Source organism: Grampus griseus, assembly GCF_964374135.1.
Source record: "Grampus griseus genome assembly, chromosome: 12".
Lineage (NCBI taxonomy): Eukaryota > Metazoa > Chordata > Mammalia > Artiodactyla > Delphinidae > Grampus > Grampus griseus.
This window is the reverse complement of record NC_139006.1, coordinates 6,539,630-6,563,712: the sequence shown is the minus strand read 5'-3', so window position 1 is coordinate 6,563,712 and position 24,083 is coordinate 6,539,630. Positions and strand designations below refer to the sequence as shown.

Below are 24,083 nucleotides of genomic sequence, written 5' to 3'. Positions count from 1 at the left end.
TGCGATTGGATGATCGGAAGGGGGCAGAGACGGCCGAGCCGCGGCGCGCGCGTCCACTTCCCCCGTCCTGCCCCCAGCTCTCACCAAAGAGGGAGGTGCGACGCCCGCGGAAGCTGGGGGGAGGGGGGCGGGGCTGCAGTCAAGTCCTCTCGTCTGATTGGCTCTCTGGGAACCCACGGCAGCTACGCGGGAAAGAAGCCTCAGCTTCCCGCATGCGCAGTTAGTAAGACGGGGGCTCGGGTTTGTGAGGGGGGGCTGCGGCAGGAGTACGGCGCGTGCGCAGGCGCGGGAGTGCGTTTGCGTTCCCGCTCCTGCGGCCATTCCGGTTCACCCAGAACGTTGGGGGCGGGAGCCCAGTCCTGAGGTCAGGTAAGTGTCTGCGGAGAAGCCCGACACCCACACGGTTGCCCACGATTGTTAGAGTCTCCGGAGAGAGGACTGGGAGCTGGGACCCGTGAATTTCCCCGTTTGCGACCCTGAGTCGCGCAGCCCATTGACCTGAGGCCCCGCTGGCGGTGAGGTGAAGCCGGCCCGGACACCCGAGCTAAGTTTACCCTGGAATGGGTTTACCCTAGGCTGGTGGGGGTCGGCACTGGGGCTCTTCAAGGACTTGGAGGGGCGGGCGAGGAGAACCCACCCTTGTGGAGAAAACAGTTCCACCGAGGCCCGAGGACAAATGGAACGATGCTCGTTGACTTGTTCGGCGGAGCCTTGGGGAGCTGTTAGCACGCAGCTGGGCCTGTTATAGGCATCGTGGGTGTTTTCCTCTTGCCCAGCCTTTCGAAGGACCAGAGAAAACCCTTTCCGTGGGCCCCCAGGCCATCTCACACGCACTGGTCAGTTCGCCTTTCTCAGACGAAAGGTTCTTACCCTTTAAGGTACTTCGAGCTCTTAGATTTTCCTCCGAGTGTCCGGAGCCCACGATAAAGGGACTTCGCCAGCCTTGTCCTTAGGTGTGCCGGAGAAGCCAGGACGGAGCAGATGTTATTTGCCCTTGGAAACACAAATCTGCCAAGAGGCATTCCATCTCATCTGAGGCTCCTAAGAATACCTGACAATTTTGTCTCAATAGTAGAAATTCAGTCTCTCCAAAACCCCATCCGTCTATGGGAGAGTTCAAGCTTAAGTAAATCGAACCCTCCTCCCAATTGTGTTAATCCACCCATCAGTATTGTGCTTGTGTTAAAACCCAACCAAAATCAAATCATTTTTAAGCACACGGCTCTGTTTTCAGCAACCATGTTTCTTTCAAGTCCACCCAAAAACAAAAAGAAAACAAAAAGCAGTTTTACCACTAATTTCAGTTGGCTGCAAAATCTGTTACTTGAGATCCTCACACTAGGATGGGAAAGTGGATTCCTGAGATGGCTCCAGGCAAAGGGAGGTGTGTTTCCTTGCAAGAAAAATGTTAACCCCAAAACCGAGAACTGGAGATTAGTTCCCAACCATGCAAGAGGCAGGAGATCATTGCTTTTTGCTACAAAATCTGATGGACTTTGTTTAGTTTGAGTGTTTTGTTTTTGGCAGTGTCATCTTTAGGTAACTTTCAAAAAAAAAATCTATTAATGTTTTAATAAGCCAACATGTTCAGAAGCTAGTATTCTAATTAACTGAGTTATCTTGTTAACCAACTGATACAAAATATTCTGGTAAGGTTATTCACACCTTACTTCTTAACTTAGGTTAAGCTCTTTGGTAGCGTCTTAATTTTTACAAATTCAGAATGGAAACTGCTTTTGACTAACTGGTCTAGAGAGAAGCTTTATAAAAAGAGGAGGTTTTTAAAGTCCATAGAAATTATTTCTGAATATAGAAAACAGAAGTAGAAGGTGTCAGAAATTCAAGTATATATTAAGTGTAGGAACTATTCATCTTAATTTAACCCCCCCCTCCTCATACTGGAGATTTTGCATTACTTGTATACAAGCTAACACCACTATTTTATGCCCTTATAAGGGTGCACAGCAAAGGAAACCATAAATAAGACAAAAAGACAACCCTCAGAATGGGAGAAAATATTTGCAAATGAAACAACAGACAAATGATTAATCTCCAAAATATACAAACAGCTCATGGAGCTCGGTATCAAAAAAAACTGTATGATTTTATTATAACATCTTTGTATTGCTCAAGTATTCCTCTTTTGCCACAATGAGCTTTTGAGTGGAGATCTTTCATTCTGATTGGGATAAGATTAGGCTGTTCAGTAGTAGTGGCCGCTAATGGCTTGAGGCATTTAATGTTTGTTAACCAGGGTGTTACTCTGTGTCATTTATTTTTATATACAAAACAGCTTGTCATTGGCGGGGGTTGGAGGAGGGACGTCCTCCACAGCAAAAATGAGGAACTCTAAAACTTTATAGTTTAACCATTGAAGATGAAAAGGAATAATCAGGTGTACATTTAAACGTGACTTTTTTCATCTTTTCTGTCCTTCATGATTTTTTTTACTATATCAGATAATTACTAAAGATCTCTATGTTTAAACCAGGACTTGCTGTGATGAAGGTAGTTTTTACCTTTCAATTTGAACCTTCTGGGAAGTCACACTATATTCTTGGCATCATAATTCTCTCTTTGGCACCTGATTTCATAGACCACAATTATGACCTCACCAAACAGCATATCTTCGGTAATTTCATGGTTTCCAAGTATTTCTTAAATTGGACCATGCCAAGTAAAATTGTCTGCAGGTCATTTTCTAGATACCTTTTCACTGAGCTTCGAAAACAAAAGTCCATGAAATAATCCGTTTGCAGAGTGGGCTTGTGGAGTGTTAGCCAGAGGTTCCTGAGCTTTGTGATGTAGGGATCCTAAGCACCTTACGTTTGTGGTGACGTGTACGATTTTTCTCTCTCCCTCGGTGGTATTACCTCTGTTTTACAGATGTGGAAACGTGGCCAGAGTTGCACAGTGAGTAAATCGTGGAGGCAAGGCATTGACGCAGGTCATGCTGACTACAAAGCAGTATGGCCTTTCAGGGACAAAAAAGTGAGAGGGGGAGTCAAGAAGAGACCGCTGAGGAAAATGAGCTAACGCTTTCTAAGGAGCTGGGGGAAGAACAAATCTGGAGATGTTATGAAAGGTAAAGAAACAAGCAGCAGGAAGGACAAATTCAGTTTAAAAAAATGGACTACCTAATGTTCTTCCAAAATAAGTCTTCCTGAAATATTCCACATAGTATACATCCGTTCTTTTCTTTATTTGTATGAAATATTCACTACGATAACATATTTGAACGTGCTTTGAAAACCTAAGTCCTAAACAAATACAAAGCATCATTAATGGTAACAGGGTCTTTGAGACTTTTAGAGGAAAATGTGGAGTGTAGTTATTGCTGCTAGTTATCGCTGCTTTTTTAATGTGTTTGTCCTATTTTAATAGTGTAGTTGATAAATTACGAAGTTCCTGTTAGGTGCCATAAATAGAAGAAGATGACAGTGGTGCACCCAAATAGGACAGGTGTAATTGTGGATTTGAAGTTTTCTGTGAAAAAAAAAAAACTGAACGGGATGTTGGTATTGTATGAATTGAAAGTTTTTCTTTTTATCTACTTCTTTAGTGTCTCTTGAGCTGTGCAGCAGTAAGCCTATTAAATTTGGACCAAACTCAGAGTAGTTTCCTTTTCCTCTTGTCCTCCCAAATCAAGGATAGCAGCTCTGTTGTCCTTTCCTGCTCAGTCCATTGTGATTTTCTTATTTGGGAAATAATTCTCTGGAAACACTTACTGTGGCTGAAAGGTGCTCTATCTTGAGTATAGAGCCCCCAGCCTAGGAAATGACAGGGTCTATTTCAAGCCTGAGCCAAAGTTCCCAGGGGTTCTGTTTGGGGAGGTGTTCAGCCCTCATAAGGATTTCAGGCAACTAGAACAGGAGGATGAGCTAGATGAGAAAAGGAGAGAAAGGCTGCTTTATCTTTACTCCCATTCGGCAGGGAGCACCAAAACACACTTCTGAAACATAGATTATCATTAAGCATTTCACAGAAAACCATCCTCTCACTTAGCTTCTGGAGCCATCAGCTGGCCATTTTGTCTTTTTAAAGCTCACTGTGTTTGTCCTTCACCGTTGATTAGGTCATTGTTTTTGAGACCTATTTTATCTCCTTATTCGGGAGGGGGAAGCAAGACCATGACTAAGCAGGTAATCAGCACTCCTGAATTCTGGTCTCAACTTTTTAAACATTATAAACATAAGAAACAATAGCTCTTAAAAGTGTCTGTCCTAGCAGTTGGAGGAACTTACTAATTCCTGTGTCCTTTGCTTCTCAAACTTCAGTGTGCCTCTGAATCACTTGAGGATCTTATTAAAACACAGGTTCTCTGGGACTTCCCTGGCAGTCCAGTGGTTAGGCCTCTGTGCTTTCACTGCTGTGGGCCCGGGTTCGATCCCTTGTTGGGGAACTGAGATCCAGCAAGCTGTGTGGCACAGCCAAAAAAAAAAGAAAAAAAACACACAGGTTCTCATTTAGAAGGTCCTGAGATTCTTCATTCCTAACAAGCTCCCGGGGGTGCTGTGGCTGCTGCTCTGTGGACCACACTCTGATAGCAAGATTCTAGAGCTACCGTGTCCACTACAGCAGCCGCGAGCACATGTGGCTAGTCCAGACTGACACGTGCTGTAAGCGTGGCCACACTTCAGATTTTGCAGACCTCATATAAAAAATCTAAATAATTTTTTATATTGATTATATGTTGAAGTAATAATATTTGGGATATATTGGATTAAATAAAGTATACTGAAATTCATCAGTTGCTTTTTACTATTTTTAATGTGACTATAAGAAAATTTAGAATTTCACATGTGGCTTGCACTATATTTCTGTTGGACAGTGCTGTTCTAGAACATTAATGCAGGGGACTTCCCTAGCGGTCCAGTGATTGAGACTTCACCTTCCAATGCAGGGGATGCGGGTTCAATCCCAGGTCAGGGAGCTAAGATCCCACATGCCTCCTGCTAAAAAAATAAAACATAAAACAAGCAGTATTGTAACAAATTCAATAAAGACTTAGAAAAAGGCAGCTTTAAAAAAAATAATAATGCAATAGAAGCAACGTTTTTGATGTTCTTTTTTCAGATGACCCAGCTTCTCAATCCCCTTGTGACCATTTCACCTGTTCTTTTCGCTCAATTCGATATTCATTTGTCTTCTCTTCCTCTCCCGCCTGTTCTCTCCTTTACACCTTCTCCATCTCCAGCGTTGCCATCATGATCGTGGGGCCTTCATCCAGCAGTCAGACGATCTTAAGGGCCAGGACTGCAGGCAGCAACCACCTCACCTGGGGGCTGGTTAGAAATGTGGAGTCTCAGGCCCCACCCCAGCCCTGATGAGCCGTAGCCTGTTTAACAGGATCCCTAGGGAAATGGTGCATCAAGGTTGGAGCCGCAAGAGCTTTAACAGTCTTTTTTCCTAAAGCACTCCATTTCAGCGCATCGCCACATCTGTTCTTTCGGTTAGTTTAGATGACATTTCTGCAAGGTTGGTACACCATGAAAGTTGTGGCTAAGAGACACTAGTACTCTGCCTTTCTAAAAAATACTTAAACAGTGAATTTTAGGCAAATGGTATCCAGAGGTGGGTCCAGAGTTGAAATCCTATGTCTTCCAGATTCAGATATCCTCTGTCTCAGAGACAAAAAGGCAGTAGCATCCCCTTACCGCTCTCCAGAGCATTTCAGCTGTTGGTGAAACAAGCCTCAGCTCACTGCATCTTGTTTAAATATGTGATTGTTTGCTCTGGTCACTGGCCACAATGCAGAGCTGAGCATGCCACCCATGAGCTAGGTGTCTGTGGGCTGACTGTGGAAGCCAGAGGAGGAACTGTGTACCAGCTGGATCCAGTCAGGAAGAAAGGTGCCTAATAGGATGCAGCTTCCAAGTCCCAATAACCAGCCTTCTGGTGACTTGGGAGCATAGTGAAGCCTGAGAACCACTGCTCTGTGGCGTGTCATCCATTCCACGCTCTGGCATGTTATCTTACTTACAGATGTCTTAATTTCTCTTTTATGCTACAGGCTCATTGGACCCATCGAGGCCCACTCATGGCACATAGTAGATGTGGAAAATATTCATTGAACAAATTAACATTGCCTGTTTTAAAGGCGTCAGCCCTGTTATCTCTTAACTTGACCAAGTGAGAGAGCGCGTGGCTTTAACCTAAATTGCAGCCAGCTGTTTAGTGCAGACGCCACCCTCCAAGGAAGAGCAGAGCCGAGGGGAGTTGGGGTGGAGAGCCGGCCGGGCCGACGCTCGCACTCATGGGAGGGAACAAGGGCGCGCTGTCGTGACCGCTGGTTTCCCCTTACGCACACCGCTTGTGACCATTTTTCTCTTTAATGTCACGATGAGCTCTAATTTGAGCTGCTTTTATTGTTCCCCGAAGACTTTGGGTTGCTCTGTGGGTATCACAAAAACTGAAATCCAATCCGTATTCTTCTCTGGGCTTTGGGGAAGTGGAACCATGGGTGTGTTTGTCATTTTTAGCCACCATTGGAGTAGAGCCAGAGCTCCAGGAGATACTAAAAGTATTTGGAATCGTCCTATTGGCTGTTGGAATTAGCTGTTAAACAAAGCAGCCAGTAACTGAACACTGGGGACCTTCTCGAACTCCAGTTGGGTGGGAGACCTTCCTGTGTGTGTCAGCTCTGAACTAGGACAGAAAGGTAGATTTGAAACACAGTGGGCTGGTGACAAAGCAGCTGAGAAAAGCGCTGTCCTCTCCGCCCTTTGTCTGGGAGTTTCACCCTGTCTCAGACCTGCTTCCTTTCTTTGTCGCTGCACTGTATTCCACTACCATCCTGCCTGGTCAGATTTACTAACGGAAGAGAAGCCCCAAGAGAGGTACTGGCCTCCTGTTCCATGAACCTAATACAGGGACTAGACACTGTCTGATACACAAAGGAATTCTGTTCTGTGGACTGAAAGCAGAAATAAGGGGAGGGAAATTTTGGACATCAACTTAGTCTCATTCATTTAATCATTATAGGGGAGTGGATTCTTTGCTGTAGAGATTTCAGAGAATGTGCCTGGGTTTATCCTTATCTTTTCCTGAGGATACTTCTGACATATTTCACACACAGTAAACAGAAGCCGTTTTCAAAGCACCACTTTCACTGGCATACTCTGTTTCAAAATATCTCCCTTGGTAGCCACAGAGCACATTACGAACTGACACCACCTTAATTATCATCCACCGGGACTGATAGGACCTGCTCAGAACATGCTGAATATCGTGCTTTTCACAAAGAAGATGTGTCAGTCATAGGATTGAGAACTAGCATGGCCTAAAGCTTGAAGAGTATATTTCATTATATTTATTTTCCATAGAAATAGTAGAGAGAGAGATGAAGAATACTGTATTCATTCTAAAAATGACCAGTGTCATCTGTACTGATAACTGAGAAAGGCACTTGGATTTCAAATAGCAAAATGCACATATTTACAAGGAAGCAATGCCTGCTAGCCTGTTTCTGCATTAAGCTCATCTAGCGATCAGCGTTGGGCCCAGTGGGTGTTAGCTGTCAGAACTGCTGGTGGGTGAAAGGTAAATGGGCCGAGAGAAACCTAGTGAAATAATTTGGTGGATGGTACGTTACTTTTGGCTGAGGAAGTTGCCTTAGGTACACTCCAGTTCCTACCTGTGTTAGAGCTAGAATTTACAAGGTTTCAAGTGGTGAAAGAAGCTGTTTAGAGCCTCACAGGAAGCACTTGTTAAAAAGAGCAATATATCTGTTTTTAGTGCCTACATAATCCTTGATCAAGAAGTATTATGCGAGTGGCACATTTGTAGTTCCCCAAATCTGCCTGGGTGACAGGGTTTTTTGGGTTTTTTTTTAAGGTTTTTTTTTTTTTAAATTCATTTTTGGCTGTGTTGGGTCTTCGTTGCTGCGCACAGGCTTTCTCTAGTTGTGGTGAGCGGAGGCTACTCTTCATTGCAGTGCGTGGGCTTCTCATTGCGATGGCTTCTCTTGTGGAGCACGGGCTCTAGGCGCGCAGGCTTCAGTAGTTGTGGTACACAGGCTCAGTAGTTGTGGTTCATGGGCTCTAGAGCGCAGGCTCAGTAGTTGTGGCGCACAGGCTTAGTTGCTCCGCGGCATGTGGGATCTTCCTGGACCAGGGCTCGAACCCATGTCCCCTGCACTGGCAGGCGAATTCCCAACCACTGTGCCACCAGGAAAGTCCTGGTGACAGGGATCTTGCTATAAACCAGTCTCATGCCTTCAGAGGTATCAGCAAAGCCCTTTCCAGAACACTGTTTTCTCTGACTTTAAGCCTGTGTGGGTTGCATGGAGAGGGCTTATTCCTCCCATTTTCCAGATGAGAAAATGGGCGAAGGTTGTGACTCCCCCGCCCCGACCCCATTCACATGGGGAATATGTAGATCTCTGAAAAGAGGTGATACCTTTCAGATCCTCTGCCCTCCTCCCCTCGAAAAAAAGCAAAGGCCTGTGATTCACCATACCCTCATGGCTATTATTCTCTATACTATTCGTCAACTAAGACGTTTCAGCCTTAGGCTCCTCTCGAGTAGTTATTGAAATCTCTTGTTCAGCGCCTCTGGCTTTCTTCTTGAATATCTTCTCCGACTAGACTGTGAGCTCCAGGAAGATAGCGTCTTGCCCTCTTTGACCTCACGTCACTCCCTGTACCTCACCTCATACTTTGAACGTAACAGGCACCTTAATAAAAATCAGTTGGCTTGGTGGTTCTAAGGATGAGTACCGGTTGGATCATGTGATTGGCAGTGCTTCTGAGGGAACAGATGTTCCTATTCAAATCCATGAAACTGGAAACATGAAAAAACAACAATCATGACATTGATTGATAGTGATATTTACTGTGTCAGACTGTTTAAGCTTAAGCTATAAAATAGACTATCACGTTCTGTCGTCTTTCCATTTTGATTTCAAAGGTTCTCACACACTTAAATAATGTCCCTTGACTCAGATCCTAATTCTTGTGTGATGTACTATGTAATATTTCCTTATCAAATTACAGCCCTGTTCTTTTGAATTTTACACTCAAAGCTTCCCCTTCCTGAGAAAACACCACTTCTGGGTGCTTTGAAGACATTTTTTGGTCTGTTATAAGAAAATATTTATCAGTTGGCAAGGCATGTAGTGCTGAGAACACGGTAGACAATGCAGGGCCGGAGCGAGGTGTGTGTTGCTGAGTATCCTGTCTGCACTAATTTCCTAAATCCCCTGCCTGCCAGATGGGTGGTCATCGTCTGAACTGGTTCATAAAAGGTGATTTTAGAACCTGCGGTATAATCTTGAGCACAAACAAGGCTGAAGGGCTGTCTTTTCTGTCTTATTCAGGTCCTGAGCAGGCAGAGCCACGCGCTATGAGCACCTCGGGTCTGTTCCGTTTTCCTACCCCACTGACCAGAGTGTGCATGGTGCCCTGGGGACTCCGGCTCTGCGAGAAGCCGGAACTCTTATCCCCTGGAACAGCGGTCACTCCAGTCCAGGCGGCAGGCAAGAAGGACCACCCTGCTCTGCTCTCCCTGGATGAGAGTGAACTTGAAGAGCAGTTTGTAAAAGGACACGGGCCAGGGGGCCAGGCAACCAACAAAACAAGCAACTGCGTGGTGCTCAGGCACGTCCCCTCAGGCATTGTGGTCAAGGTAGAGGAAGGAGGCCGTGGGGGTCCCCTGGTTTCTCCTGAGTGAAAACTTGTTCTCACCATGACCCCGGCAGTAGAGGGACTGCAGGTCTCGTGCCCAGTCCCGAGCGTTTCTCCCAGGCAGAACCTCTGCACAGCGTCAGGAGCCTCCTTCCAGGATCCTTTGCAGTTGCGCTTTTACTGCTGCTGTCCTTGAACTTGGCAGGCCACGGTTCTGGTCGAGCCACTGGGCTGCAGGGTGGCTGCAGAAAGCTCTGCGGCACTGCCGTGGGCTCCAGCCCCCAAGCAGCACGCGGGCCCAGGTTGTCCGCCAGTGGGCTCAGCCCTTAGCCTCCTGGCTGATCGCTCAGATGGTCACATTTTCCATGTCCCTCCGTCCCCTCTTTAGTAAATGTCAGTGACACCTACCCTTCTGGAGAAGAACTGAGTGAGGTAACGTTGGCAACCCAATTTCAGCCCTCAGAGGAAAAATGCCAGGTACAGCTGCCTGTAGGAGGCTTTCTTCTGAATATAAAAAACCAACCTCTGATCAAAATATCACCAGCTGTCAATACATTTTGAACCTCTAGGAAATGGTGCAGCGCTTTTCTCCTGTCTCCTGGTTTGGTAGCGGCCCACCACCTCTGTGGAACTGCCAGTCCATTCCGTATCCCCAGGGCCCTGAAGGCGGCACAAGCCTTGAGGCACAGCAGAGAGAGCAGAGGCGGGCTTTCGCACATCAGCGGTACCTTTCGCAAGTACTTGAATATCACGTGAGCTTGCGGCCGGCCCTGTTCTGAGCCACTTCACATTCGAGTTAACTCTTAATCGTCACAAGCCTACACTCATGATGTGGAATCTGAGGCACAGGGAGGCTCCTGCGCCTGCAGGAGAGTCAGCCCAGACCGAACCCAGAGTCTGTTCCTGACAGCTGTTCTTCGCTGCCACGTTTTTGAGCCAAGAGCGTATTAGTGAAAATCTCAATCATTTTTCTTTTCCTCCTTGAAAAAAGTGACATTCGTGAGCAACAAATAAAATTCTGAAACCTATTTTATATAGCTTACTCCACATTTGCTTTTGGTACTATTCTTTCATACTAATTTCACAGGATTTCTTTTATCAACTTGCTTTGCAAGGCACTCACCAGTGATAACAGAGATATTATGTAATGAATATTATGGCTGACGAATAATAAAGAGGCTATTTTCCTCCTTCAGAGAGAAGTTTACATTTATAAATGGGGCACACAAAGGGCTCGCTTAGACATACTGGTTGATGTTTTCAAAATTATTTGGGAACTTTATTTGAAGGCTACTGTTACTTCTAAACAAAACAACACTCCTAATATTGGAACAGTCACAGTGAAAGCCACATAATACAGCTGGGGTGTGGGACTGGGTGGGGGCCAAGCAGAGGCAGGAAAGGGTATGGCCTTCGTCCTGTCACTGACCTACTGGGACTCCTGACAAGTGGCTTTCCTTCTGCGGGCCTGACCCCTCTATAAAGGGACTAGGTTGAATTTAATGATTCCTGAGGTCCTGCCCAGAACACACTGGCTTTCACATTATGAAATATTATCTCTTACAGTGCCACCAGACTAGATCCGTCGATCAAAACAGAAAGCTAGCTCGGAGGATCCTGCAAGAGAAAGTGGATGTTTTCTACAACGGTGAAAACAGTCCTGTTTACAAAGAAAAACGAGAGGCAGAGAAGAGAAAGCAAGAAAGGAAAAAAAGAGCAAAGGAGACCCTAGAGAAAAAGAAACTCCTGAAAGAACAATGGGAATCAAGTAAAAATGTGCCCAGAGAAAGGACTGCAGATTCTGACTGAAAGAACCTGCCGGATGGGACTTCGCTGGTGGCGCACTGGTTAAGAATCTGCCTGCCGATGCAGGGGACACGGGTTCGAGCCCTGGTCTGGGAGGATCCCACATGCCACGGAGCAGCTAAGCCCGTGCACCACAACTACTGAGCCTGCGCTCTAGAGCCCGCGAGCCACAACTACTGAGCCCGCGTGCCACAACTACTGAAGCCTGCACACCTAGAGCCCGTGCTCTGCAACGAGAAGCCACCGCAATGAGAAGCCCGCGCACCGCAACAACGAGTAGCCTCCGCTCGCCACAACTAGAGAAAGTCCACGCGCAGCAACGAAGACCCAACGCAGCCAAAAATAAATAATTAATTTTTAAAAAAAGAACCTGCCGGATGCCTCCAGGGACGGCGTGAGCTCCACCACCAGCGCAGCTGTGACGGGCTCCAGAGACAGCAGAGTTTCTAAACAGCAGACAAACTGTAGTGAATAGCAGTGCATACTTTGAGAATAAAACTGTAAAAAGAAACACGAGGAAGTCATTACTGTAGAAGGACAAGGGCACTTTTTGGGGGAGGAAAGGCTGTCATTGTGACGCAGGGCTTGGAGGGGCTTCTGGGCAGCTGACAAGAGTTCTGTTTCTTGACCTGGACGGTAGTTAGAAGTATGTCACCTTTTAAGCTATACATTTGTGTGACTGTATCTGTATCTGCACCACGAGGCTTGTGAGAACTTAGTTCCCCGACCAGGGATTGAACCTGGGCCCCGGCAGTGAGAGCGCAGAGTCCTAACCACTGGACCGCCAGGGAATTCCCCAATGAAAATATTTTCTGAAAAAAAGCATTAATGTAAGTAATGGACTTTTTATGGAAAACTATAGAATTGAGTCAAACAATAGCATTTAGTGCCTCCTTGTCACCTGCTGGAAGGTCATTGCTCAGTGATACATGGATGTCATTAAGAGAACAAAAGAAAACAAGATGGCGAAAGATTTACAAGTTAGTGAGTTACTTGCCCATTTACCCCATTAGCTTAATAGACTGTGTTGACAAGTAACCTCTCTGATGTGGAAATACACATGTCATTCTCTGTATGCTGATTTATAAGTAGTAGGTTTATAAAAGATGAGGTTTCAGAAACTTGGGTTTGTGAATTTGCTTGATACCATCCTTCAAGCTGGATCTGACCGTACAAACTGTTTGGGGGTTTTCAGGCATGGTTTGTTAGCACACATCCGGAAGTTTATGCATAAAACTAGTAGGGAGACAAACCGTGCGGTGAGAAGGCCACTGTCAGACCCAGGGTCGGCCTCATCCGTGAAGACCAGACTGCGTGCACCCAAATAAAGTTCCCTGTGAAGAAGCCCGGGAAGGTCTTCCCACCTCCGAGTAGCCCGGTTCGGAAGTTTAGCTCTACGCAAGGCTCTCGACCTCTGGTCGCAGTGTGCGGGGCCCTTCCCAGGTCCAGCCTCCTTTTAGAAGGGAGCCAAGTGAAGCATCTGGAATGGTACACAGAAGACCGTAATAGTGGAAGGGAATTTGGGGAGCTTCAGACAAGGGGGACAGAAGCTTTAACTTTTGTCTCCTCCCTTCTTGAACCTTTTTGAATTTCCTGTCACGTCCACGAAGGAGATGCAGACAAGCCGACTGCCTAGTACCCGTTCCTCCAGCCTTTAGAGCTGTCATGGCTGGGACCTGGCCTTATGCCTGTGAAACTGACCAGGTCCCTCCTTTTGTCTTAGTCTACCCCTCACCACGGTAAATCCTCATTACATCGGGATCGGGGCCTAAGGAATATAGTAAGGATGACCTCCAAGTCCCTTTGGAAGGTCCCCACTGTTGGGGACCACCCCACGAATTCTCAGCACATCCGAGGCAACCCAGTTTTCCCAGCACCAGAGCAGGTAGTTCTTCCAGTGAGAACAGGATGAAGTAGCTAGCTTGAGTTTAAATGCTCACGGGTTAAGTTCCTAAAAACAGAATGGCCTAACTTGGGGGAGCACAGAAAGGGCGAAGTCAGTAACATCGCCTCTACTCTTGTTTTCCTTCCTGGCACACACTTAACATCTGCTGCAGTTAAGATGCATGCATGACGCAGCTCACCTGATCCCTGCCTTCTGACTTAACCGACACATCCTGTCCCTGGCCTGTTGTGCTACTGATATTGTCACGCAAGATGTTTCTGGACCAGGTGGGAAAATGCCCTTTGACAGGTCTCTCCCCACTCTCGCTGAGGAGCCGTTCTTTAAAATACCACCAAGAATTTGCGGAACCCACATCTTAATACAAGCTGTTAATGAAAATAAGCTTTATTACATCGAGTAATAAATACAAAGATGCAAACAGTCCCATTTTCTTCCAGATGTTTGGATCAACTTACAGGAAAGGCAGAACTGAAATCTACATACAGTCTCAGGAAAAATTTCGGGGATCCTTGTTGGGTTTGGTTTGGGAGGTTGCTCTTTCTTCTGTATGTATATAACTTGTGCATTTTAAAAGTCGACTTCAGAGCACTAATAGTCATGCAAATGCTTAAGCAAAAAAGAATTTACGTTAAGCAGAATCTATAGTGTATGGGAAACGAGGGGACCAGCTACTAGTTAAGTGTGCTGTCAAGTCCGCACTACAAAAAAAACCCTTCAAGTTGTATCAGCTTATGAAAAGGATCAAAGAACAATCCGGGTAACATAAATGTATTCAAAAGAGGAGAGCGAGACAGTGGTATCTTGGAGGCAAACTAGTTTGCTGTAAGATAGGTAATTTTTACGTGCATCTTTTGAATCAATGCTTTAAAAAACAACAACAAACACCTGGGTAGTTCCTAACTATTTAAAATGTAACTCCCAATCAACTGCAAAATCTTTCCTCAATCTTACAGACTGTAGATTCGGAGCCTAGTGAACCATGGGAGGGGCAGGGGGAGGAGAAACCAAACTGTTACCATTTTGAAAACAAAAGTTTCATCTGAACAGGGGAGATGAACTGTAACTTCTCTCCGAAGATGGAAAACCGTCCAGGCTCACAGGGCAGCTAAGACCTGGCATTCCGTTCCGTTTCAGCCAAGCACTCCCGCACCAACCCTCGAGCGTGGATGATGCCTGGAAGAGAAGCAGAGGCGGACGTCAGCCAGCAGCACCCATTCCAGAAGAGGAGGAGGGTCCTTCCAAACCAACCGCGAAACCCTCAGACTGGAGGAAACTCAGGACCTGCATCCAACACCCCAAACCCCATCCCACCCCTCAAAGCAAAAACCCCTCTGCACGTCTCCCTAAAAGTTTCTTCCCATGCTCAAGGTGACAGCCAGCAAGCTCTCTTTTTATGACGTGACTCTATTTGAACCCTGTTACCGTCCAGATGACAGGAGGCAGTGTGTCCCCACCCAAGTTCTTTAAGCAGGGACCCGCTTTGGAGATTCCACGCCTTCAAACCATTATTTCTCCTAAATTCTAGAAAGGGCTTGACAATGTCAGGCAGCCTGGCTGGTTCGGGTGCGAGACGAGTGCTCACTCAGGCCACCTTGGTCCACTGCTTTGTCCTTCCCCCCAGGGGACGGGTGCCACCTTCTGCACTATTATTCTCCCCTCATCTTTTATCTCTATGGTTTGGGAGTTATCTATTGCTTGGGTTTTGTGGGGTTTTTTTCTTTTTTTGGCTTTACTGAACTTCATGAAATATTGATTTCATTTTAATAGACACCAAGAATCTACTCCTTCCAAGAGCTGACCCCCCAGAGGGCACTGGGAATGACACCCCAAGTCACTCAGGTGTCCCCACCTCACAAATCTTACCCCCCAGAGCTTCCGAAGACTTTCTGGAAAGGGCTGTGTAGCCACTGTCGCAGCTACTCCACTCTGCCATTGTACGGTGACAGCAGCCGCAGACATTAATAAGCAATGGGTGTGGCCATGTTCCAACAAGTCTTTACTTACAACACTGAAGTCTGAATTTCACATAATTTTCACATGTCACAAAATCTTATTTTTTTCACCATTAAAAAACGCAAAAAACATTCTTGGCGCTTGACTCCCTTGTGCCCTTCTTACTTTGCTATGATGTAAACTTGGCCACCTTACTGGTCAGGGTGACTGTGGGGCCAGCTGCTCACCCAGGATGTGCCCTGAAGCAGTCACCAGGTGTATCCATGTGTTGACCTGAACTGCCAGCTTTGTTGGGAGGCTGCAGGTCGCCTGTCAGAAAGACTGCGGGGTCCAGCATCCTCCCAGGCATTTGCAATCAGGTAACCGGCACTCCCGTTACCAGCACTGTGGGCAGAGCAATGCCCACCTGACCCCCAGGGCTGGATTGGGGGTTAAGCTCCTCCTCTCCCCCGAGCCCTCTTCCGTTCCAGCCTCTAACTGCCAGCCCCCCTCCCCACACCTGTGCCTGTTATTCCCCAATCCAGCTCTGCAATCGGTCAGTCTCTTCACAAAGGTGTCATGAACCGGCCCACTGCTCTGGGTGGGAGCCTGTCCTCAGCCGGCCTTGCCATCACTGCAGCCCGCCTGTCACGCCCCAGATTTATAGCCACAGAACATTTCCCTCTCGATTTTCTCCAAATTTGCTTCTCTAACCTTAAAAAAAAAAAAAACTCCTAAAATTAAATTCACACATAAGCCACCGTGCTCTGAACTGCCACCTTCTAAAATAGAAATCCTTTTCTCCTCTCCACGCCGCTTTCACTTCGTGAAGCAGCAAAAAACAACCTATTTCTCTGCCTTCTGAAGTCAGCTGGCCAGTCACCTCTTCACGTGAGTCACTTTCTTCCTGTGGCACCATCCTCCCGCCCTTCCTCCCTCTTCAATCAGGAAAGAACTTCAAAGCATTCTCACTCTCCCGCCCCAGACTGGGACGGACCACACGCCCCCCTGGGCCCCGCTCCAAGGAGGACAGCAGAGGGCAACGCAGGCCCCCTTGGCCTCGTGTCACTGGCCTCACCCAAGTTGGGAGCCTACCTTATTGGGCCGCCCAGGGCTCCTAGGACCAGTGTCGGCCAACGGGAGCAGAGCGGGCGTGAGGCAGAGCTGCAGGATCTGGGTACAAAGACTTTTTTTTTTTTTTTTGGCCGCACCATGAAGCTTGCAGGATCTTAGTTCCCTGACCAGGAATCGAACCCGAGGCCGCTGCAGTGGACGCGTGGAGTCCTAACCACCGGACCACCAGGGGAGTCCTGGGGATTCCCTTCTTAGACGCTGCATCTGACAACTGGCCGCCAAGCCCCTTCCATCAGATGTTCATCCCACAGACCCGCTCACCCAGCCTGACACCTCCACAGCCAACGGTAATTCTGTAACAAAGCGGGAGCCCCTGTGCCGCGGGGGACTCTTCCATCTGCCACCCTCCATTTTCCCCAGAAAATCTTTCAAGACAGTTACTAGGCCAGTGCCGTGGGGTCCGCCAGCAGCGAGGCGTCACCTGTCACGGGAGTCCCGGGCCCACGATTTACCTCGTTTTAGTCTCTCCATCGCGCTCTTGCTGCCCGCGTAGGTGGGTCTGATCTCTTTCCCCAGCTCTTCGATGATGGCCAACAGCTCAGCGTATTTGCTCTGGGGCACCTGGCTGTTCCCAGTTCCCTAGAATCAGAAAGAAAAGGGTTCAGGAGGATTGAACCCAACCTGACCCCAATGCCGTGGTCAGGACCCCACAGCATGCCAGCTCCACGAGGGCAGGGCTGGGGAGAGGCCCGAGCCGGGGGCAGGTGGTGGAGGGAGGGCGGCCTGGCCCAGACTCCAGCGCAGCTGCGGCCAGGCACGGCCCACCTGGGCGACAAGCACAGAGCAGGGAGCCGGCCCTCTACTGTCCCCGCACACTCAAGGCAACCACCCAGCAGTCTGCAGAAAGCCCTTTTATCATCTCAAATGAAAAAAAAAAAAAAAGACTGGCTTGTCGATAGGAAAGTGTTCACTGAGAATCTCCTTGAAGGAGCCGATGGGCAGGCAAGTGATGGGGGGGGAGGGGGCGTGCTGAGGGTCCAGAGTGGGCGGAAGAGATGGAGGCCACACGTGGGGTCAGCAGGACCACAAAAACTGCCAGGGACCACCCAGACAGAGCCCAGAATGTATTTAAATTCATCCATCCTCCCCCGCAGGCAGGGCCCACCACACAGAAACCCCTTCTCTCCAGAACCCCACAAACAGCCCGAGCAAACACCCGGAGCAGGAAGGCTGGGTCCCGTCGGCCTGTGGGCCTCAGCCAGGCCTCCCTGGCCCCCCTCCCCCGCCCCCCCCCACAGCTGCATCAGGGCGGCCACCTCCCCCCCAGGCCCTCGCCTGCTCCCCGCTCCTCTGCCGCCTCCGCCTCCTGGCCTCCTGGTCCTTCCTCCTCTCCTCATCCAGCTCGGCAGCAGCCTCCCGCCGCCACCTCTTCAGGGGGTCCTCGCCCGTGCCCGCCTCCCCTCCGGGGGCAGGACGGCCTGGCGGGGCACGGCTCCCAGCCGCCGCCTCATCCGTGGGGCCGGCCTCCGTGGCGACCTCGGAACGCGAGTGGCAGCCACGGGAATCTCCCGGCTAGTGGCCCGGGTCCCCTCCCTGGCGGCCAGCGGCCACCTCCCCTGAGGGCCCGCCAACCCGGTGGGGAAAGCAAGTCTCCGCGAGGTTGGGGCAGGGGCGGTCCACAGTCCCGAAACTGGTGGAAGCAGGTGTAAAACTGAGGGGCCAGCAGCTCTCGGTGCAACGCACCTGGACTCCACTAGGATATGGGCCCGTCCTCCCTGCAGGGCCCATGACCTCGTGGGGAGTGAGTGGGAGCAGGGCCCCCCTCCTCTGTCCAAGCTCAGATACAGAGTCAAGGCCAGACCTCACTTCCCCAGGGACCAGGCACGAGGAGGCCCACCAGGGACACACGTGGGGTGGTGGCCCCATGGGGAACTGTGGCTCTCGGGGCTTCCAGCCTTCTTTGGGCTCTCCCACCCCTTCCTGTCACTCGGTGTCCCCCGTGAAACCCCCTGCCACTTCTCCATTCTGATGCCTTGAGCCCTGGGTTGAGGAAGCTCAGATGACAGCTCCATCATTTCTACTCCTTTCACCGCTTCCCCTCTGGCCCAGGCCGCCCCTAGGGCCCCTCCCACCGCACATCCCACCCCCGCTGCCATACCTGGGTGTAGCCTAGAGATGGCGGCCCGTAGTCACTCAGCAGCTGGCGGTACTGTGATGACGTCGCCATACTGGTGGAGGGCGGGTGGACACTCCCAGCTACAGGGGAGGAGACAGGAGTCAGTAATCAAGTAGCCTTGGCTAACTGTATCCAAGGTAAGGACTCTGAGTCCCCCTGCCCAGAACTCATGCCATCAACAGTGGTCTTTTGTCTCTGAGGATAAAGAACCCTATTCCTGTCCTCTAGTTTGGCCACGGCTGATACTCGGCGTAGATGACTGATGGTAAAATGTAGCTAACAGACCACTGCTCTTCACGCCCATCACCACAGCAGACATTGCTAATCAATCACAGAAATCCTTCCCACACATGCAGTCAAAACTGGTAGCAAAGACGAAAGCTGCTGCTATTCTCAGCCTAACCCTTGCAAGTCCCCTTTTCCTGGGTCCTGCTCCCCAGAGGTTGATATCCTAGAGACACATGGCTGCCACAAGAGCCCATCTGCTACTAAGGCTGGTCCACACCTGGGCTGAGACTTCCTGTGTGCCCAAAACTCTGCTGGAGTATATGGTGAGGAAGACAGGGGAAGATCTGGAGGTTGTTGAGACCCAACCCTGGCTGGGGACTGGGGTACTGGACACAAAGTCAGGAATCTGAAGCACATCACAGCCTGTCTGTGTGTCCTTGGACAAGCCCCTCAACCTCTCTGAGCTCCTGTCGCCCCTCCCCAAAGAGGGAACAAGACTCTCGGCAGTCTGAATCTATGCCCAGCTGGCTCCACCCCCATGGGGGAGGCGTAAGACCCCACTTATGGACTGTAACACTGGGAGACACTGTCCCTCAGCAGAGGGACCACGGGGGGCCAGGGCCCGGCTCAGAACGGAGTCTCCTGCATGGGGGGTGGGGAGGCCCTCAGCAGGGAATTTTCCAGCTCCAGCTCAGTAGCTGGAAGCATGCAGACCCATAATGGCGTCCAAGTGGTCATTAGCAAGTAAAGGATGTCCTGCAGAATTACGAACAGCGGTAACCATGGAGAATCTACCTAGCCCTCCTCAGCAGCTGCCCGCATGCCTCCACGCCCGGCCGGGGAGCAGCTTCCCTTCTGCCTGCCTTCCCCGGAGCCAAACTGTCTCTCTCTCATGCACACGGCGGGCTCTACAGACTTGGCCCCCGGGGATGGACAGCTGGTGCCAGGCCGGCCAAACCGACCAGCTGCTCATCTGGTGTGGGCAAGGGGAGGGGGCAGGGGAGGAAGGAAGTTCAGGAGCTCAGGCTGCTGGAGCTGGAAGGGGCCCTGGAGCCCCTCACTGCAGAGACAGAAACACAGACCAGAGAGGGCGGGCACTGCCCCAGGCCACACAGCACAGAAGAGACTAACACACCGCACCTATCCCTCTGTCCAGGAGCCGCAGACAGCTTGGTACCCGACGTGTCTTCCTCGGTCTCAGGCCTGCCTGGGTTTCTCTACTGGGACCCAGATTTATGCTCAAATACAGGCTGCCCAGTCAGGAAACGTGAATCCTGCCACGTCTAAGCTGGGACTGGGCACAGCACTGCGCTCCTCCGAGCCTCACCACCACGCCTCTACAGTGGGGTAGCTGAAACACCTGTGCTGCAGAACCACACCTCCGTCTGAAGCAGCTGCGGGTGTGCAGTGGCCAGAGCACAGGAGTGTGGCAGGGCGGGTGACCCCCAGCTCCCCTCGCCACATCAGCCAAGCCCCAATTTCCTGACCTTCTGATGTGGGCGGTGGGTGCGGTCTGGGCAGCTCAGGCTTTGCTGCCCCAGGCCAGGGTTCAAGTCCCGCCCACCACAACTTATCACGCCTCTCCGAAAGGCCAGGATGCTAAACGCTAGACTGTGTGGGGGGAGGGGTGTCTACTGCACCGCTCGGCACTTCAAGCCATCTAGAAGATTCCAGCTCCCTGGCAGGAGGTGAGCTGGACACCTCTGGTTCATTCTCTGCACCACCTCCTGCCCTCCTCTCGCTGCAAATCTGTATTTCTTGCCTCCCCGACCCACCTTCTCTCCCACAGCCAAGGGCTTGGACTAGGAGCCAGTCCAGCTGCGCCATACGCGGCTGTGTGACCTAAGACAAGGCCCTTCCCTCTCTGGGCCTCAGTTTTTCCATCTGTTTGAGGTGATGGTTCCCACGAGAATGCCTCAAGGCCCTAGATGCTGCTCCTCCAGGGTGCCGGGGTTAGGTCCCGGGGAGCTGAGCGGAGGAGGAGGAATGGGTTGGGGGCTTGGGGGATGGGAGTCAGGCAACAGCTCGGAGCTTGACTTTCCCACGGCCTGGGTGATGTGGTAGGTGACCCCGACTGTGTGCCAGCGCCAGTCCCTTACTCGGTGTTCAGAGGGGGGTGTCTGTGGCCCTGGAGAGAGCTGGCGGAAGGGCCCCGAGTCCCACTCATTCCCACACCTTCCTGCAGACACAGCGGCCGGCTGCCGGAGGCCTAGGAGAAAACCAGACCGGGCGTGAGCACAGCCGTCACGGAGCATCGCAGACAATACGTGTAGTGTGCGGGGACCAGGGAGGGCCCGGAGCCCAGGGAGGGACTGGCAGAGGCCAGCAGCTCCTGGGGCCAGGCGCGGCTCCCCGCCCCCAAGCCAGACAAAGAGCGCCCGGGCCTGGGGAGCTGGCGGCCTTCCCGCCACTTGGGGCGCCTGGGGGGGCTCTCCGGCGGGGAGGCGGGGGCTTTGTCTAACTCCGCCACTGCCACCGCCGGCCAGGCCGAGGCTTGGCAACTCTCGAGCAGGAGGCAGGGCTGGAGGGTGTGAGGGATGATGACAAGGAAGCCGGAGGAGCGGCAGCGGAGAGTCCATCTTGGATGCAAATGGCACGGGGAGATCCGGCCTTTCTAAAGGGGTCCACGGGGAGGGGGGCGGCCCCACCAAAACACCAGAGACCTGGGGACCTCAGCAGTCCTCCCGGAGTTCACCGCAGGAGAAAGAAGAAAATCTGTGTACAGGTGCTAGCCAGCCCAGAGGGCTTCGGGGTCCCCAGCGGGTGCCTCTGTCACCCTGTGACCCCAATCCCCGAAGGGCCCCATTCAGGGCGCCGGCCTCAACTGCACCAGGGCCGGCCTGAGACTTCCCGCCAGTCCGGGCTGGCAGCAAGACCCTCCACCCATCCCACCCCGGAGTCAGATGAGGGAGGCAGTGAGAAATACTGTGGCCACAAAGCCCGTCTTGGTAAGGTGTGCAGACCCCAGAAGAGGTGAGAACATCTGAGGAGAAAACAGGGGCTCTTGGGGCTTAGCGCCCACATTTGACCAACTCAACTATCCCCCACCCCGTCCTTCCACCCCCTTAATCTTAACCCTTTCCAATCCCCAAATTTGTGTCCAAGAAGTTAAATACACACACACACACACACACACACACACACACACACACACACACACACACACACACACACACACACCTATACACACATATGCATATACATATATTGCTTTCCTGGGGGCCTCTTCAAATTTTTGGAATTCTGGAGTCAACATTCGGAGACAAGGCCCAAAACTTTCGGCCAACTGCCGGCGTGGCATTTCTGACCAGCAAGGCCAATCCCCTCCCTCCCAAGCCCCCTCCATGCACCTCGCTTATTTGGAAGTTTGTTTCCCATCAAGAGTCTAAAGGAGAAGAACCTTGGTGAAGGGACAAAGCCGGTCCCCTCTGAACCCACAATTTCACCTATCGCCCTCGGTCCCTGGGGCAAGACCCTAGGCACAGCCTAAAGCTGCCTGACAACTTCTGCAGGAGTTTCCTGGGACCGCCCAGCTCCAGCCCCAGGGAAAGGAGAGGACGGCCCCTCCGGCTTCTGAAGGAGGGGGCCTTCTAAACCCAGACTTGGGGGCTCCGAGATGCGGGAGCCCCGCTGAAACAACGCCCCCAGCCGCCGCTTCCAGGATCTCCGAGGCCCCCGATCTCCTCCAACTTCTCTCCGCGCACGCCTGAAGGGACCTCCCGTGCGACCCATTTTGAGCGCCCCGTCCCACGCGCCAGGCCGGGCGGGCGCCCACCGACGATCTCCACTGCACCGCCGGTGACCCCAGCGGCCCCGCTCCCTCGGGGTCGGCTGCACCTGGCACGCTCGCCGCCCCGCAGCGCCGCCCGCGCGTGGCCCGGGCTTGCTCACGTGCACCCCTGCCGCCCAGGCCCCCTGCCCGGACCTACCCCCAGCTCCCTAAGGGCGGCCCGCGCCGGAGTCCCGGCGCCCCGCTCCCGGCGCGGCCCGGCCGCTCCCGACTCCCGCCGGCAGGGGCCCTCGCCGAGCCGCCCAAAAGCCAAGGAAAAAGGAGCCGAGAAAGCCTCCCCCGCCCTCGCTCGCCGCGCTCCCCACGAGCCCTCGGCCGCCGGCGTGGGGGGGACCGCGGCGGCCGCCCGTGCCCCGGGCCCCGGCCCGGCCCCGAGGCCCGGCGCGGGGCGCACCCGCGAACTTTGGCAGGGCGGGCACCGGAATCATGGCGGCGGCCGCCGCGCTGCCCCGGGCCGGGACCCGGTGCCCGCCGACCCCGGCCGCCGCGGGGCCCCGGGAGCCGGGGCCGGGCGCGCGGACCCCCAACTTGGCGGCACTTGGGGCGCGGCGCGCGCGGCCCGCGGGGCGCACTCACCGGCGTTGAGGGAGGCGGCGGGCATGTGCGCGGTCAAGTTCGGTTTGTAAGACATCCCCCCGAGCGGCGGGGCGCGCCGGGGCGCAGCGGGGCCCGGCCCGCGAGGGCGGCGGCGAAGGCGGCGAGGCCGGCCGGCAGCGAGGCGGCCCTAGCGTCCGTGCGCCCGTCCGTGCGCCCGCCGAGCTCCCGCGCACTTTTTGTTGTTGACGGCTCGGGCCGCACCGGCAAATATGGCCGTCCCTCACCCTGACACCCGCTGCAGTATATCACCCATACATCGGGCGGGCGCGCGGGCGCAAGGGCGGCCGCAAACTTTGAGCGGAGCCAGCGGGGCCGGCCCGGGCCGGGAGGGGGCGGCCCGGCGCGCCGCGGCCCGGCGTCAGGGGGCGGCTCCGCCCGCGGCCGCGCCCCGCGCCTCCGGGCGCGCTCGGCGCCCGCAACTTGGCAAAGTTTCGGGGGCTGGGGTCCCGGCGGCGCCCGAGGCCCGCGTGGGTCCCTTTCTTCTTCTGCGCTGGCGGCGCCTGGAGATTTGTGCTTGTACCGATTTTTTTTTTTTTTTTGGTAAGCTAGGTAGGATTGCAGAATTACTTTTTTCCCCCTTGACTGTGGGGGCAGGGATGGAAAATTACCTGGAGAAAATGGTGGCGAGTGGTATTTTTAAGCACGTAGATCATTCCAGACGCCGAGGTCTGGCTACTCCCCAGAATAAGAACAACCAATTCTTGACATTGATTTCAAATAAATTTCATGTCCCTCTCGGTATTAAGTGGTTTTTAACCCCTTGGCGGCCTAGACTCCTTTGAGACTGGGCAAAACCCAGAGGCCTCCTCCCCTGGGAAATACACCCTCACATCTACATAATTTTGCATCTTAACTCATTCAAATATCTAAGAAGCGCCTACTACGTGCCGGGCACTGTTCCCGGCGCTAAGGGTACCAGAATAAACTTGACAAAGTTTTCTCTCTCCT

General features: G+C 51.9%; 2 protein-coding genes across 3 annotated transcripts; one reads left to right on the top strand and one right to left on the bottom strand.

Annotated features, from left to right (window-relative positions):
• The first annotated feature begins 282 nt into the window (after positions 1 to 282).
• On the top strand, positions 283 to 13,677 carry MTRFR (mitochondrial translation release factor in rescue). 2 transcript variants are annotated; one of them, XM_082667766.1, is made up of 4 exons: positions 283 to 369; positions 2,887 to 3,085; positions 9,320 to 9,627; positions 11,193 to 13,677. In XM_082667766.1, exons 2-4 carry the CDS (start codon positions 3,079 to 3,081, stop codon positions 11,433 to 11,435), a joined length of 558 nt encoding a protein of 185 aa, XP_082523892.1. In that variant the 5' UTR covers positions 283 to 369; positions 2,887 to 3,078; the 3' UTR covers positions 11,436 to 13,677. The 2 variants fall into 2 exon arrangements, with proteins under 2 accessions (XP_082523892.1, XP_082523893.1); XM_082667767.1 differs by lacking the exon at positions 2,887 to 3,085 and having other exon boundaries at positions 289 to 369.
• A 29-nt stretch (positions 13,678 to 13,706) lies between these two features.
• CDK2AP1 (cyclin dependent kinase 2 associated protein 1) lies at positions 13,707 to 23,466 on the bottom strand. Its single transcript, XM_082667768.1, has 4 exons — positions 23,115 to 23,466; positions 18,503 to 18,600; positions 16,857 to 16,983; positions 13,707 to 14,511 (listed from the first exon to the last, which is right to left on the bottom strand). The coding sequence occupies exons 1-4, from the start codon at positions 23,167 to 23,169 to the stop codon at positions 14,444 to 14,446; spliced, it is 348 nt and encodes a 115-aa protein (XP_082523894.1). The 5' UTR covers positions 23,170 to 23,466; the 3' UTR covers positions 13,707 to 14,443.
• Positions 23,467 to 24,083: the final 617 nt, after the last annotated feature.

Excerpts from the sequence above, each read along its gene's own strand:
- MTRFR (XM_082667766.1), top strand. Across the intron at positions 9,628-11,192 it reads CCTCAGGCATTGTGGTCAAG|TGCCACCAGACTAGATCCGT; the intron begins GTAGAGGAAGGA and ends TATCTCTTACAG.
- CDK2AP1 (XM_082667768.1), bottom strand. The coding sequence starts at position 23,169 with ATGTCTTACAAACCGAACTTGACCGCGCACATGCCCGCCGCCTCCCTC. Across the intron at positions 18,601-23,114 it reads CGCCGCCTCCCTCAACGCCG|CTGGGAGTGTCCACCCGCCC; the intron begins GTGAGTGCGCCC and ends CCTCCCCTGTAG. Across the intron at positions 16,984-18,502 it reads CATCTCTAGGCTACACCCAG|GGAACTGGGAACAGCCAGGT; the intron begins GTATGGCAGCGG and ends TTCTGATTCTAG.